The sequence below is a fragment of the Scyliorhinus canicula genome, chromosome 1 (assembly GCF_902713615.1).
Source record: "Scyliorhinus canicula chromosome 1, sScyCan1.1, whole genome shotgun sequence".
Taxonomy (NCBI): domain Eukaryota; kingdom Metazoa; phylum Chordata; class Chondrichthyes; order Carcharhiniformes; family Scyliorhinidae; genus Scyliorhinus; species Scyliorhinus canicula.
Window position 1 is genome coordinate 26,785,863 of NC_052146.1, and position 17,169 is coordinate 26,803,031.

At 50.0% G+C, this 17,169-nt stretch overlaps 1 protein-coding gene across 1 annotated transcript in view; it reads left to right on the forward strand.

Annotated features, from left to right (window-relative positions):
* The window catches only part of LOC119978323, a 492,194-nt gene that overhangs the window by 301,000 nt on the left and 174,025 nt on the right, over positions 1 to 17,169 (forward strand). The window contains exon 12 of the mRNA XM_038819870.1: positions 8,024 to 8,062. Within this exon, the coding sequence (XP_038675798.1) occupies positions 8,024 to 8,062 (39 nt within the window). The remainder of the gene's footprint in view (positions 1 to 8,023; positions 8,063 to 17,169) is intronic.

Here is a 17,169-nt window from a genome sequence, read left to right on the forward strand (position 1 = left end):
AAAATCTACATCGTCCCAATTAGGGGCATACACAGTGACCAGGACTACTCTTCGAGCTTACCCCTCACCATTACGAACCTGCCACCCCATCCACGACTGTGCCCTCCGCCTCAAATTATACCCTTTTATTAATCAGGATCGCAACCACCCTCGTCTTTGAATAAAGCCCCGAATTAAAGATCTGACTGACCCAGCCTTCCTTAACCTAACCTGGTCTGCCAATTTCAGGTGCGTCTCCTGCAGCATGACTATGTCCGCCTTCAGAACCCTCTTCACTGGCCCGTTTAACCCTCTAACATTCCAGGTGATCAGCCCCTTTGCGATTAGCCATCCCCCCAGCCATGTGTCGCGCTTCATCTGGCCCGGCTCCACCCATGACTTCCTCACTGTTGCGATGCCCCAGTTTCCATCCAGGTCAGCAGAACGACTCCCCGCCCCTGAGCAACACCATCCTATTTTCTAACCCCTGCTCTAATCTAACTATATGCACACCGCCTACCTTGGTTCCGTTGAGAAGCCCCACTCGGCTAGCCTGGGGCTCTCAGCGTCAGCGCGCCTCCCACCCAGGGGCTGGTTTAGCACACTGGGCTAAATCGCTGGCTTTTAAAGCAGACCAAGGCAGGCCAGCAGCATGGTTCAATTCCTGTACCAGCCTCTCCGTACAGGCGCTGGAATGTGGCGACTAGGGACTTTTCACAGTAACTTCATTTGAAGCCTACTTGTGACAATTAGCGATTTTCATTCATTTCATTTCATTCCCAGTCCCCCCCGACCCATCCATACCACTTCCCCAGATCAGCCCTACTGAAGCAAACACTCTATACAAGTCACAAACAACCCCCACAACAGCACAATTCAAGTTAAACAAGACAAAAAAAAGAGAGATAAGAAATAACAGGCACTCTCATTCCTTGCCATACAGACACAGAAAAGATTGCACAAAGTTCCCCTGAAGCATCGCTCTTAACCCAACCGTTTTAACTGTTTTCTTTATTATTTTCCCCCCAGCCAAGCTCCAACTAATCAAAGAGCCCAAAAAGGAAACATTGAGGTAAACCACGCAAAAAGCACTCAAAGAAACAACAAAATCGGACCCAAACATTAAGGCAATTTTCAAAATGGGCAAGACACCACAGATACTTAAAAGTTCTAACACGAGTCCAAAAGCCTTTAGCTCAGGGCCAGCCCTTGCTTCTGAACGAAGTCCATCGCCTCTTCGGGTTTCTTGAAATAGTGGTGCTGACCCTCATACGTAACCCACAGTCGCTCCGGAAAAAGCAGTCCGAATTTCACCTTGTTTTTAAACACTATCTCCTTCACCTGCCTGTAGCCTCCCCTCCTCCTGGCCACCTCAGTGCTCAAATCTTGGTAAACTCGCAGGGTGCTATTGTCCCAAGTACAGCTTTGGTGCTCTTTGCCCATTGCAGCACCCGTTCCTTGTCCAGGTACCTGTGAAAGTGTACCACCATCGCTCGTGGGACCCCTTGCCTCGGCTGCCTCACCTGCACTCTGTGTGCCCTGTCCACCACCGGCAGGCGCGGGAACACCTCATTCCCCAGCAATTTCTGAAACATACCCTCCACAAAATCAGCAGCGTCCGGCCCCTCTGCCCCCTCCGGGAGGTCCACGATTCTCACGTTCTGCCGACGAGATCTGTTGTCCAGGCCCTCCAGCCTTTCCAGAGGCACTTTTTGCTGGTCCCTCAACCTCCAAATCACCACATCCGCCACCGTTTGAAAGTCAGCCTGCTCCACCACTGACTTCTCCAACTGCTGGAGCTTCTCAGCCTGATCATCTAGCCTTTTTTCCATCCGGTCAATTGACTTGGAGTAGCGGCTCCAAGTTGTCATGCTTCAGAGCCAAAAATCCCTCCTGCATAGCCCGCAGCAGCTGCTCCATTGTGGGCTGGGCTGTCGGCACCTTGCTCTGAACACCAGCCATGCTGGTACCTCTCACAGCCTCCACTGTGCCCTTACTCGATCACTTCTGCTGTTTACGGTCCCTCCGGTTTCTTAGGTCCAGACAATTCTGTGCTGTGGTCCTGTGCCTGAGTACTATTGCTTTCCAGTTCCGCGCTCAAAAGTGCAAAAAAATCAGGGGAAAAGGTCCAAAAGTCCGACCGAGACGGGTGCCACCAAATGTGTGACCTACTCCCTCATAGCCGCCACCAGAAGTTTCTTGTTCTTTTTCAACCATATCGTTTTTGATAATTGCACTTCAATTTCATCTTCACTCTTTGATTTCTCCTCTTGTCTTAACCTGTGACTTTGCGACCTTGTTATGACACAATCCGTAAAAATCCCAGGATATTCGTCCTTCAACACTTCAGTTGTCTGATTTTGCACTGGCCTATCAACCACAGTAGGCATTACTCCCACCTGTGATCCAGCTATATAATTTCCCAAGATAAACTGTATTCCTGGACAAGATACCGTGGGGCAGCACGGTAGCATGGTGGTTAGCATAAATGCTTCACAGCTCCAGGGTCCCAGGTTCGATTCCCGGCTGGGTCACTGTCTGTGTGGAGTCTGCACGTACTCCCCATGTGTGCGTGGGTTTCCTCCGGGTGCTCCGGTTTCCTCCCACAGTCCAAAGATGTGCGGGTTAGGTGGATTGGCCATGCTAAATTGCCCGTAGTGTCCTAATAGTAAGGTTAAGGGGGGAGTTGTTGGGTTACAATTAGGGTGGATGCGTGGGTTTGGGTAGGGTGATCATTGCTCGGCACAACATCGAGGGCCGAAGGGCCTGTTCTGTGCTGTTCTATGTTCTATATAAGATACTTTCTCTATTACTCCTACTACTACTTCACCACTCTTCACTGGACTTTCCAACCTTATTTTATGTAATGGAACACTATCCCTCTCACCCTGAATTTCACATATTACCACCTTTTCTGGCAACATTCTTCCCAGACTACATCTCTTTTACCATTAAAGATTGACTAGCTCACGTATCTCTTACAATTGTGACTTCTTTACCTGCTCCGCCTGATACACACGTGTAAACTTTCCCCACACAAGTAAATTCTTTGAAGAGATCTGGCACCTTCTTATCCATCTCCTCTTAATCAGGCTGTACAATCTTTTGCACCTCCTTCGCTTCACTTGGGCTTTCCTTTACCACTTTAACAAACCCCACTGTCTTATCCTGTTTTACCACATCAGCCTTCCCAGTGCTTTACTTCAACCACCAACATTATGACTTTACATGGCCTAGTTGATTACAGTGAAAACATTTGCATTTTTTCATTTCTTTTCCACCCTCCTGGATTTCTTTTTTCGCATGAGGTACACTCCTTATTATCTCCCATCAGATCACCTTTACCGTTACCACTTGAGTATTTCTCAAGTCCCCAGTTTCTATCCCTCACAGGCTTAAACTGATGTCGGAAACCAAACTTTGATTTATGAACTAATTCATAAGCATCTGCCATTTCTGCTGCTAATCTCGCAGTTCTAACCCTCTGCTCTTCCACATGAGTTCTCACTACATCAGAAATTGAACTTTTAAATTCCTCCAAAAGTATAATTTCTCTGAGAGCTTCATACGTTTGGTCTATTTTCAAAGCCCTTATCCACCTATCAAAATTACTCTGTTTGATCCTTTCAAACTCCATGTATGTTTGACCAGGTTCTTTCCTTAAATTTCCAAACCTTTGTCTGTAGGCTTCAGGCACCAGTTCATATGCACCTAAGATGGATATTTTCACCTCCTGATACGACCCAGATACCTCCTCCGGTAGTGATGCAAACAATTCACTAGCCCTACCTATCAGCTTTGTTTGAATTAGTAATACCCACATGTCCTGTGGCCATTTCATTTGTTTAGCCACCTTCTCAAATGAGCTGAAAATGGCTTCCACCTCCTTCTCATCAAAGCTTGGCAATGCTTGGTCATATTTAAATAGATTTCCACCAAGCCTTTGACTATGACGCTCTTTCTCACTATCCTCATCACTATCATTCAACTGTGCGTTTCCCTTTACGCCTGGCAATTTTAACTGATTGTCATGTTTCATGGCCATTTTCTGAAGTTCAAACTCTCTTTATCTTTTTCCCTGATCTGTATTTCCCTTTTTCTTTTTCCTCTCTATCTCTTTCGTAATCAAGCTGCTTTCATTCTTTCATGTTCCATTTGTTCAATTTGCAACTGAATTTTTGCCATTTCGAATGAGTCAACCTGTATCTCAGGCAACCTTAAATGCCTAGCTTACCTCATCTTTTCGCATTTTGTCAGGTAATGTTAACTGCAATGTTTTAGCCAAATCTAACCGTCTGCTTTAGTGTGACCGTCTCCACCCCCAAAAACTTCAGAGCCTCTGAAAGAGGGGCTGGTTTAGCTCACTAGGGGCTGGTTTAGCTCACTCAGCTAAATCGCTGGCTTTTAAAGCAGGCCAGCAGCACGGTTCGATTCCCGTACCAGCCTCCCCGGACAGGCGCCGGAATGTGGCGACTAGGGGCTTTTCGCAGTAACTTCATTGAAGCCTACTCGTGACAATAAGCGATTTTCATTTTTTCATTTTCAAGAGCCATTGTTCACAACACATTCCCTACTTAAACTAAAATACCACACCTGAAAAGCAACCACAATATGCTCACCCCTCACTGTCCTTAAATTCACTTAGCCAATCCAATAGATAGACTTTTATGCCCCTCAAGCCCCCAATTTGTTATGGGCCAGGGTTTAGAGAATCCCAAAGTGTACCATGGAGTTCACCTGACCTACAACTTTTAATAGATTGTGGTATGGGGAGCACACGGCCCACTCTACAGGTGTGGTGCAGCAGAAATGGAAAAGTATTTTTCAAAAGAAAACAATGTTTATTCTATGAACTCAAGTTAACCTTTTGTCGCCACCTGGGGTGGCCACGTCCCGATTCAAAATGGACACTCGCAAGGAGTGCAGGGAGAAACGGACAACAACAGAGAACACAAGCAGGTGCAAGGTTTCCTGTGTATTAAGATTTGCAGAACCTAGACAGAACCGAAACCAATAGCCATGAACATATTAATGAGCTATCTTCCGGGACAAAAAGAAACATTGAAACGATATGGACCAAGACAGACTCCCCGGCGCCAGTGGGAGCTAAAACAAAGGCAGGCCAACGACCTACTGGGGCCCGCCCAATGATCAGAGAACAACTCCGCTATTGGAGAAAATCGATAGGAATGATTGGGACATGGCCCAATTAATTGGGACCAAGTCTGGGGTCCTCCCAAAGTTCAGTTCGCTCTCTTGGCCTTGGCTCTCAGCGAGGAGAGACCTGCCTAGCAGCTGCATCAACCAAGTAAGTCTCAAGTCAACGCACGCTACAAGATAGAGGCGCCTAGCTTCTATTCTGTACCAGTTCGAAGCCAGCAGAATCAGAACCGGACAAAGGCCATTGTTCCTCTGACCTGGTGGGCCACTCGAAGCTAAGTATAGGCTTTTAGTAGCAGTTGTAGTTTAGTAAATAGAGTTTATGCATGAGTAGTAATTGACTGTGTATAATAAATGTGTATTGATTTCAAACTGACTAACTGGTGTATTGAGTTATTGATCAGTACTTGGTTTTAAACTCTGTGGTGGTATCAGAAAGATACCTGGCGACTCGAGAGCAAAGGTTATTAAAACGGAGCAAATTAAGGGAAAGAATAACGAGCAACACTTTGTTAAGCATACAGTGAACATCTTAGCTACCATTAATTCAAATACAACCCCCATAGAATGCAACACTAAGTAATCCTTTAAGCTTTCCTTTTCACCGCCTTAAGACTTAAAACACCTTTTACCAGAAAAATATCAGGTTAAAGTCACTGCTGTTATTAGTTTTAAATCACCAGGAACGATTTACAGTCTTTAGATTACAGAGAGAGACTCCAATACACCTTCTGGCTGTGACTGCAGCTATCCAGCTCTGAAAACAAAACTAAAACGCACCCTGCAGCAAACAGCCTAAAACGAAAGTAAAAAGCTGACAGGCAGCCCAGCTCCACCCACTCTCTGACGTCACTGCAGTAATAGACACCCATTTCTTAAAGGTACTCTCACTACAGATATTTATCTTCATACCCATTTATAAACACCCATTTCTTAAAGGTACTCTCACATGACCGGGTGAATTGTGTCGAGGATGCAGGGATCCTACAGCATGATCTGGACAGGTTGGGCGAGTGGGCAAATCAATGGCAGATGCAGTATAATTTGGATTAGTGTGAGGTTATTCACTTTGGAAACAAAAACAGGAAGGCAGATTACTACCTGAATGGTTGTAAATTGGGGGAGGGGAGTGTGTAGCGGGACCTGGGTGTCCTTGTGTATCAGTCGCTGAAGGTAAGCATGCAGGTGTAGCAGGCGGTAGAGAAGGCTAATGGTATGTTGGCCTTTGTTGCGAGAGGTTTCGAGTACAGGAGCAGGGATGTGTTGTTGCAATTATACAGGGCCTTGGTGAGGCCACACCTGGAGTATTGTGTGCAATTTTGGTCTCCTTCTCTGAGGAAGGATGTTCATGCTCTCGAGGGAGTGCAGCGAAGGTTTACCCGACTGATTCCAGGGAGGGCAGGACTGTCATATGAGGAGAGATTGACTAGGTTGGGATTGTTCTCACTGGAGTTCAGAAGAATGAGGGGGGATCTCATGGAGACTTATTAAATTTTAATTGGACTAGACACGGTAGATGCAGGGAAGATGTTACCAACGATGGGTGTCCAGAACTTGGGGTCACAGTCTGAGGATCCAGGGTAAACCATTTTGGACAGATAAATAGAGACATTTCTTCACCCAAAGAGTGGTGAGCATGTGGAATTCATTACCACGGGAAGTAGTTGATGCTAAAACTTTGAATATATTCAAGGGCCGGCTAGATCTAGCATTTGGGGAGAATGGGATCAAAGGCTATGAGGAGAATGCAGGATTAGACTATTGCGTTGGATGATCAGCCATGATCGTGATGAATGGCAGAGCAGAATCGAAGGGCCAAAAGACCTCCTCCTTTCTATGTATTAAATACCACCCAGTGCTTTAGAGTTTTCCAATGAAGTTATGACGGAAAATGGGAGAACTCGCTTGGAATGTTTCCTCCCTTCCAGTTTTCAGCTGATTTTCTCTCAATTGAACTGAAAATATTGGTTTCCCCAAAACTTAGATTGTATTTTCCAGCTCACAATTTCAGTTTGCGCTGATTCTAAAGTATACTAAATTCAGAACCTTGTGCAAAAATAGGAAAGACAATATGCTGGATTCTCCGGTCCCGTACCTACATGTTTCTCGGCAGCACGCTGTTCGCGGACGGTGGGATTCTCTGTTTCCGCTGCGTTAGAAAGGAATTTCCCATTGAAGCCCCCCACGTTCCCGGGAAACCCGTGGGCGGGAGCGCACTGCTGGCAGGAACAGAGTCCCAACGGCCAGAGAATTCCAGTGGGCTGGATTCTCCGATTTGGAGACCAGGTCCTGATGCCGGCGTGCGAAAGGTGGCGTTTTACAACCGAAGAAGCAATGCAAAACGTCCACCAATCCTCATTCTGTTGTGGGGCTAGCAGGCATGCAGTGTAGAGCACCCAGCTCTCGCTGCTGATATGACCGGAAAATTGCTCTGTCCGTGGCCGTGCAACATGACGCGCGGACCCGGCCTGCCAAATAGTGCCGCCTTTGATCAGGCTCGCCACCCCAGACACCCCCACCAGTGCCCCAGTCTCTGCCAAATCCCCACATGCCTGCGAATCGGCTCTCCCCCGATTGTGGCGACGCTGGACTCAGTTCCCAAAAAAAAATTGCATGAGTGACCCACAACGTCTGGAACTCGGCCCATCGTACTCCTAGAATATGCCATTTTGGAGGGGTGGAGCACGGCAAAAGCGGTGCCGACCCGGATTTTGGCGCCAAAGTGGATCCGGCCGATCGCCGAACGCGATTCTGGCATCAGACCGGAGAATCTGACCCTGTATTTTCCAATTTTTACACACTTTTGAAAACTGTCTTGGAAACATTTTTCATGAATAAAAAAATTTAAAAATGGACCTCTAAATATGATTTAATTTAATTTCAGATGAAGATAAAGAGGAAACACCGTTGTCTCCACCAACAGGTATACTATTAATATTTGATTTTCTTCTCTTGATCATTTTTCCTGTATGGGGGAATTTCCATACCTGTGGTCCATGTTTGAACCAGCGATTTATGTAGAAAGGCTGTTGAGATCCTTCCAGCAGACTTTTGAAGCGAGAACATTATTAAAAAATAGGACCTCAAAGATAGTAGTCTCAGGATTACTTCTGTGCCAGAAGCTAATGAATATGCAAACAGGAAGATAAATGCATAGTTGAAGAAATAGTGCATTTGGACTTGTTCTGGGGAAAGACTTGGGGGATGGCTGTACAAAAATAAAGCGTGAATTAATGTTCTATCTGAGATATTAACTGGCATTGTTGGAGAGGGTTTTAACTAATTTGGAGGATTTTTGAGAATAAAGAGGGCAGAGCAGCCACTATTCTAAAAAATTCACACCTTGGGTTTTCAATAATGATCTAAATTAGTAGTCACCATTACTGATACCTGCATTTCTGTGGTGAATTATAAACCTAGTAATTCACACTGTGTTGTATTATATGTATTGTGTCCTTGTGGGCTCTGTATACGAGCCGTTGCGCTGCTCTGCCCATAGGGGGTGATGAGGAGATTGTACTGGGCTCCACCCTTGGCTCCGCCCATGGTTCCTCCCACTAACCGGAAGTATAAAGCTCTGCAGTCGTGAGCCTGCTGCCAGTTCATCTCGTCGCAAGCAGGCTCAGTTGTAAGACTATTAAAACCACTGTTCACTTCCAACCACGTGTCTTGTGAATTGATGGTCTCATCAATTTAATAGTCTTAGGAAACTTGAAGAAAACTACTATGGAATCAGCCCTCAAACCTGACCGACTAGAACTCGACCCGCAGGCTGCAGAGACGAAATAAATCTTTCTACACTGGGTCAGATGTTTCAAGGCCTACCTGGCTGAATGAAGCACTTCAGAAACTACGGAGGAGCAGAAACTCAGCGTACTGCACTCAAGGGTGAGCCACCATATCTCTACTCAACTTAACAGTACTACCTCGTATACGGAAACCCTGGCCATGCTCGATCAAATGTACGTGCGGCCCATTAACGAGGTCTACGCACGCCACAATTTTGCGACCCGCCGCCAGTGCATTGCGGAGTCGCTGGACAAATTCCTGCGCGATTTAAAAGCTTTAGCTCGGGACTGCAATTATCAAGCTGGATCAGCCGCCCAACATATGGAGCTCGCTGTTCGAGATGTATACGTGGCAGGGCTCAGGTCAACTATGTGCGCCAGCGGTTGCTTGAGAAAGGGGCCCAGAACTTGGAGGACACTGTAGAGTTAGCTACAACCATGGAGGTCTCGATCCGCAGTCTCACCTCGTTCCCCGCGGACCAAGCGACCCCATCATGTGCCCCCGACCAGCGACTGCCCCAGGCCTGCGCCGCGCGGCCACCCACCCACTACGCAGCTCCAGCGTGCCATTTTTGTGGGCAGCCCCAACACCCACGGCAGCACTGCCCGGCTTGCAACGCGACCTGCAGCAGCTGCGGTCGCAAAGGACACTATGCCCGGGTCTGCCTGGCGAAGAAAACTCCTACTCCAAACTCTCCTGCAGCCCAGAGCACTCGCTTCCCAAACTCGCCGGCCCGCAGGCCCCGAAATGCTGCAGTCTGTATGCCGACTCCGCCCCCACGTGACACGTGCGACTCATGGGGGCCGCCATCTTGGCAATCCTCCTCCACGCGGCCGGCCACGTGCGACTCATGGGGGCTGCCATCTTGAACGCCATCTTCCTCGCCACCCGCCACGTGCGATCCAAGGGGGCGGCCATCTTGGGATCCATCCTCTTCAACCTCTGAAACTCACCTCGAAGACTACGACCTCAGCGGACAGTCATCACGGGGCCACTCCAGCACAGCTGATCGAGCCGCCGACTACACGCAGCTCAGCGCGGTCACGTTGGACCAGTCACGTCCGAAACACCTCCGCAACTCTGTGATGACCGTTAAAATCAACGGGTACAGTACACCATGCCTCTTTGACGCTGTTCGCTGCCTATTTTTCCTGCACGGTAAACTATCTCCCTTGCTTCGGGCTCACACTCTGTTCACCTCCAAGGGCGCGCCGTCGCGACCCTAACGATTCAGGGCGCCAGCAACTCGAAGTTCCAGCTGTACGTACTCCCCGGATTCTGCGCCCCACTCGACTTCCAGTGCAACCTCACATTCAGCTTCGGCGGGCCCCTACCTCCATTCACTATCTGCAGTCTAGCGACGCTAAAAATCGACCCCCCTCCACTCTTTGCTAACCTCACTCTGACTGCAAACCCGTAGCCGCTCGCAGCAGGCGGTACAGCCTGCAGGACAGGGTGTTTATCAGAACTGAGGTCCGTAGGCTCCTACGTGAGGGGGTCATAGAGGCCAGTAACAGCCCCTGGAGAGCTCAGGTGGTGGTCGTCAAGACCGGGGAAAAATTCCGAATGGTAGTGGACTACAGCCAAACCATTAATCGGTTCATGCTCCTCGATGCGTACCCCCTTCCCAGCATTGCAGACATGGTGAATCAGATCGCCCAGTACCGCATCTTCTCCACGGTGGATCTGAAGTCTGCATACCACCAGCTCCCAATTCGCCCGGAGGACTGCCACTACACGGGATTCGAGGCAGATGGGTTCCATTTCCTCCAGGTTCTCTTTGGCGTCACGAATGGGGTCCTGGTGTTCCAATGAGCAATGGACCGAATGGTGGACCAGTACGGGCTGCGGGCCACGTTTCCGAACTTGGATAACGTCACCATCTGCGGCCATGATCAGCAGGATCCGCCCATGGCTCCTCCCACTAACCGGAAGTATAAAGCTCTGCAATCGTGAGCCTGCTGCCAGTTCATCTCGTCGCAGGCAGGCTCAGTTGTAAGACTATTAAAACTACTGTTCACTTCCAACCACGTGTCTTGTGAATTGATGGTCTCATCAGTTTCATGCCAGCTTAATTAATTAGCTGAATTTAAATATTGCTACAGCAGAATTTGAACTTGTGTCTCCAGTAATCAGTGACATAATATAACTATGGCGCCACTGTACGTCCATAAGACACAACATGGGATACAGTGGGCATCAATAATTTCTAATATTGTACAGTTAGAACATAGAACATTACAGCGCAGTACTAGCCCTTCGGCCCTCGATGTTGCACCAACCCGTGAAACCATCTGAAACCAATCTGACCTACACTATTCCATTTTTATCCATATGTCTATCCAGTGATCACTTAAATGCCCTTAAATTTGGCGAGTCTACTGTTGCAGGCAGGGCGTTCCACACCCCTACTACTCTCTAAGTAAAGAAACTGCCTCTGACATCTGTCCTATATCTACCACCCCTCAATTTAAAGCTATGTCCTCTCGTGTTGGTCATCACCATCCGAGGAAAAAGACTCTCACTGTCCACCCTATCTAACCCTCTGACTATCTTATAAGAACATAAGAAGAACATAAGAACATAAGAACTAGGAGCAGGAGTAGGCCATCTGGCCCCTCGAGCCTGCTCCGCCATTCAATTAGATCATGGCTGATCTTTTGTGGACTCAGCTCCACTTTCCGGCCCGAACACCATAACCCTTAATCCCTTTATTCTTCAAAAAACTATCTATCTTTACCTTAAAACCATGTAATGAAGGAGCCTCAACTGCTTCACTGGGCAAGGAATTCCATAGATTCACAACCCTTTGGGTGAAGAAGTTCCTCCTAAACTCAGTCCTAAATCTACTTCCCCTTATTTTGAGGCTATGCCCCCTAGTTCTGCTGTCACCCACCAGTGGAAACAACCTGCCCGCATCTATCCTATCTATTCCCTTCATAATTTTAAATGTTTCTATAAGATCCCCCCTCATCCTTCTAAATTCCAACGAGTACAGTCCCAGTCTACTCAACCTCTCCTCATAATCCAACCCCTTCAGCTCTGAGATTAACCGAGTGAATCTCCTCTGCACACCCTCCAGCGCCAGTACGTCCTTTCTCTTTTTTTTTTTAAATAATTTTTATTGAAGAAATTTTTCAAAATACAAACATTTTAACCCCCCCTACATTTACATTTAAATTATAACAAAACAAAGTCAAACCCCCCTACTTAACAAAAAAAAGAAAAAAGTCCCCCCCCCCTACTCGCGCGTCCCCCCGCCGGCGAACCGACAGTCAGACCAACTTATCATTTCTAGCAGCGTCCTCGGGCAGGCCTTGCCCGTGCCACCACCGCTACCGTACTTCCTTCGTCTTTGTCCCCCCTCCCCCCCCCCCCCCTCCTCCCCCCTCCCTCCCGCCCTCCCCTCCCCTCCCGGGTTGCTGCTGTCACGGCCTCAGTTTCTATCTCTGATCCAAGAGGTCTAGGAAGGGTTGCCATCGCCTGAAAAACCCCTGCACCGACCCTCTCAGGGCGAATTTGATCCTTTCCAATTGGATGAAGTTTGCCATGTCGTTTAACCAGGTGTTAACACTCGGAGGCCTTTCGTCCCTCCACTGAATCAGGATCCTCCTCCGAGCCACCAAGGACGCAAAGGCTAATATTCCAGCCTCCCTCGCCTCCTGTACCCCCGGTTCCACCCCAACCCCGAAGATCGCAAGTCCCCATCCTGGCTTGACCCTGGACCCCACCACTCTCGACACCGTCCCTGCCACCCCCTTCCAGAACTCCTCCAGTGCCGGACATGCCCAAAACATATGTGCATGATTCGCAGGGCTTCCCGAACATCTAATACACCTGTCTTCACCCCCGAAAAACCGACTCATCCTTGTCCCCGTCATGTGGGCTCTATGCAGTACCTTAAATTGAATGAGACTTAGTCTCGCACATGACGACGACGAGTTGACCCTCTCCAGGGCGTCTGCCCATGTCCCGTCCTCTATCTGTTCCCCCAGCTCCAACTCCCACTTATCTTTCAGCTCCTCTACTGGTACCTCCTCCACCTCCTGCATAATCTTATAGATGTCCGAGATCTTCCCCTCCCCGACCCAGACCCCTGATAGCACCCTATCACTCACCCCCCTGTCGGGGAGCGCGGGGAACCCCGCTACCTGTCGTCTGGCAAATGCCTTCACTTGGAGGTACCTGAACGTGTTCCCCGGGGGGAGCCCAAATTTCTCCTCCAGCTCTCACAGGCTCGCAAACCTCCCCTCTATAAACAAGTCCCTCAGTTGTCTAATACCCGCCCTCTGCCAGCTCTGGAATCCCCCTCCTGTGTTTCCCGGCGCAAATCTGTGGTTCCCTCTTAGTGGTGCCCCTATCAGACCTCCCACTTCCCCCCTGTGTCGCCTCCACTGCCCCCAGATCTTGAGGGTGGCCGCCACCACCGGGCTCGTGGTATACCTCGTGGGAGGGACAGGCCATGGTGCCGTTACCAGTGCCCCTAAGCTTATGTTGCCGCAGGACGCCCTCTCCATGCGCTTCCAGGCTGCCCCCTCCCCTTCCATCATCCACTTTCGTACCATCGATGTATTTGCCGCCCAGTAATATCCTGAAAGGTTGGGTAACGCCAGCCCTCCACTATCCCTACTCCGCTCCAAAAAGACCCTTCTAACTCTCGGGGTGCCATGTGCCCACACATACCCCATGATACTACTCGTTACCTTCTTGAAAAAGGCCCTGGGGAGGAAGATGGGCAGACACTGGAACAAAAACAAGAACCTCGGGAGGACCGTCATTTTAACTGACTGCACCCTCCCTGCCAGCGACAGCGGCACCATGTCCCACCTCTTAAACTCCTCCTCCATCTGCTCCACCAGTCTGGAAAAGTTCAACTTGTGGAGGGTCCCCCAGTTCTTTGCCACCTGCACCCCCAAATACCTAAAACTTCTAACTGCTCTTTTGAAGGGGAGCCTCCCAATTCCCTCCCCTTGGTCTCCCGGGTGTATTACAAAGACCTCACTTTTCCCCAGATTTAATTTATATCCCGAAAAGTCCCCGAACTCCGCTAGTATCCCCATTACCTCCGGCATTCCCCCCTCCGGGTCTGCCACATACAACAACAAATCATCCGCTTAGAGCGAGACCCGATGTTCCTCCCCTCCCCTTGTCAGTCCTCTCCACCCCCCTGAACCCCTCAGTGCCATCGCCAACGGCTCAATCGCTAATGCAAAGAGTAAGGGAGATAGGGGACATCCCTGCCTAGTACCTCGATGGAGCCCAAAATATTCTGACCTCCTCCCGTTTGTTACCACACTTGCCATCGGAGCTGAATAGAGCAGTTTTACCCACTTGATAAATCCCTCCCCAAACCCAAACCTTTCCAACGTCTCCCACAAGTATTCCCACTCCACCCTATCAAATGCCTTCTCCGCGTCCAGCGCTACCACTATCTCCGCCTCCCCTTCCACTGCTGGCATCATAATCACATTTAACAATCTCCGGACATTTGTGTTAAGTTGGCGTCCCTTCACGAACCCCGTCTGGTCTTCATGGACTACCCCTGGCACACAGTCCTCTATCCTGGTTGCCAGGACCTTTGCTAACAGCTTGGCGTCAACATTCAGGAGGGAGATGGGCCTGTAGGACCCGCACTGGACCGGGTCCTTGTCCCGCTTCAAAATCAAGGAGATCAGGGCCTGCGACATTGTTGGGGGCAGAACCCCCCCTCGCGCGCCTCATTAAAGGCTCGCACCAGCACTGGACCCACCAAGTCCACAAATTTCCTGTAGAACTCCACCGGGAACCCATCCGGCCCCGGCGCCTTCCCCGCCTGCATCTGGCCTATCCCTTTAATTAGCTCCTGCAGCTCTATCGGCGCCCCCAACCCTTCCACCAGCTCCTCCTGTACCTTTGGGAACCCCAATTTGTCGAGAAAGTTCTTCATTCCCCCTCTCCTCTTCGGCGGTTCAGACCTATACAATTCCCTATAGAAGTCCCTAAAGACCCTATTCACCTCTTGCCCCTTCTGCACTACGTCCCCACCCCTCTCTCTCACTCCCCCAATCTCTCTGGCTGCATCTCGCTTACGAAGCTGGTGTGCCAGCATCCTGCTCGCCTTTTCCCCGTACTCATACGCCGCACCCTGCGCCCTTCTCCACTGCATTTCCGCCTTCCTAGTGGTCAGTAGGTCGAACCTGGCCTGCAAGCTACGCCGCTCCCTTAATAGCCCCTCCTCTGGTGCCGCCGCATATTTCCTATCTACTTCTAGGAGCTCCCCCACCAGCCTCTCCCTTTCCTGCCTCTCCTTCCTCTCTCTGTGTGCCCTTATGGAGATCAGCTCTCCTCTAATCACTGCTTTCAAGGCCTCCCAGACCGTCCCCACCTGCACCTCACCTGTGTCATTCGTACCCAGATAGTTCTCAATGCCCGTTCTCACCCTTCTGCACACCTCTTCGTCCGCCAACAGCCCTACATCCAGGCGCCACAACGGGCGTTGGTCCCGCGCCTCCCCCATGTCCACGTCCACCCAATGTGGTGCATGGTCCGATATCGCAATGGCCGAGTACTCCGTGTCCTGCACTCTCGGTATCAGCCCCCTGTTCAATACGAAAAAATCGATCCTAGAGTACACTCTGTGGACGTGGGAGAAAAAAGAATACTCCCTCGCTCTAGGCCTACCAAATCTCCATGGGTCTACCCCTCCCATCTGCTCCATGAACCCCCTTAACACCTCTGCCGCTGCCGGCCTCCTATTCGTCCTGGAACTCGATCTATCCAGCCCAGGGTCTAACACCGTATTAAAGTCCCCTCCCATGATCAGGCCCCCTGCCTCCAGTCCCGGGATGAGGCCCAGCAGGCGCCTCATAAAACCCGCGTCGTCCCAGTTCGGGGCATACACATTTACCAGTACCACATTCTCTCCCTGCAGCCTACCCCTCACCATCACGTACCTGCCCTCCTTGTCTGCCACCACCTCTGCCGCCACAAACGACACCCTCTTTCCCACCAAAATCGCCACCCCCCGGTTCTTGATATCCAAGCCTGAGTGGAACACCTGTCCCACCCACCCCCTTCTCAGGCGGACCTGATCTGCTACCCTCAAATGAGTCTCCTGCAGCATTGCTACATCAGCCTTCAGTCCCTTCAGGTGTGAGAAGACCCTTGATCTTTTGACCGGCCCATTCAGCCCCCTTACGTTCCACGTGATCAATCGGGTCGCAGAGCGACCCGTCTCTACTCCCTGTCGATTAGCCATGTCTTGTCCCTTGCTCGCCCCGGGTCATCCCTTCTTTTCTGACCCGCTTCCCATAGCGATGGCCCCCCCCCCCCCCACCCCCCCCGGCTCTCCCCTTCTCGTCCCTGGTCTTTCCAGCAGCAACCCGGTGTCCCCCCCCAGCCCCCCCCCCCCCCCTTCCCCCCCCCCTGGCTAGGACCCCTCCTAGCCGCGATGTACCCCACATCGTACTCCCGAGAGTCAGCTGGTCTCCGCTGACCCGGCTGCTCCTGCCACATTCCGACTCCTCCCGGTTCACCCCATCTGCGCCCGTGAAAGATCCCCTTAAAACCCCCGAGAAAGACCCGCATAATCAACCCGCTCCCCCCCGTCCCGTCTCCCCAACTTAACGATATAAATACCCAATGGCAACTAAATACATAAATACTTAACTACATACTTAAATAACAAAATAATTAACTAGCTATCAACTAACAGTGTGCCCAACCATCACCCTCCATCAAACAGTATAAATAACCGCAGATAACCATAACCCAAAAAGAAAAAAAGAACAAAAAACCCCCCCAAGCACCCAAAGAAAAAGGGTAAGAGGGGTAAATAACTAAGGGAAATTGGAAACGGGAAGAAACACCCCATAAGAAGCCAACGACCCACAATAGAGATTTCAACAGTACAAATATACAGAAACACCCAACAACTCGAAACCTTCAAGATATTCAGAAAAGTCAACCGTTCGAGAAAAAACACCCCAAACAATCCACGAAACTGTTACCCAGTTCCGACCTGGCCTGAAAAAGAAAAGGGCCACTTGCTCAATCAAGAGTCCCCCGGCGGCTACGACCGCCGGTGCTCCCAGGTTTTAGTTCGTGTCCAACTTTTCCTCTTGTACAAAGGTCCAGGCCTCCTCTGGGGACTCGAAATAATGATGTTGGTCCTTGTAGGTGACCCACAAGCGCGCCGGTTGCAGCATTCCAAATTTGATCTTTTTCGCGTGTAGCACCGCCTTTGTCCGGTTGTACCGGGCC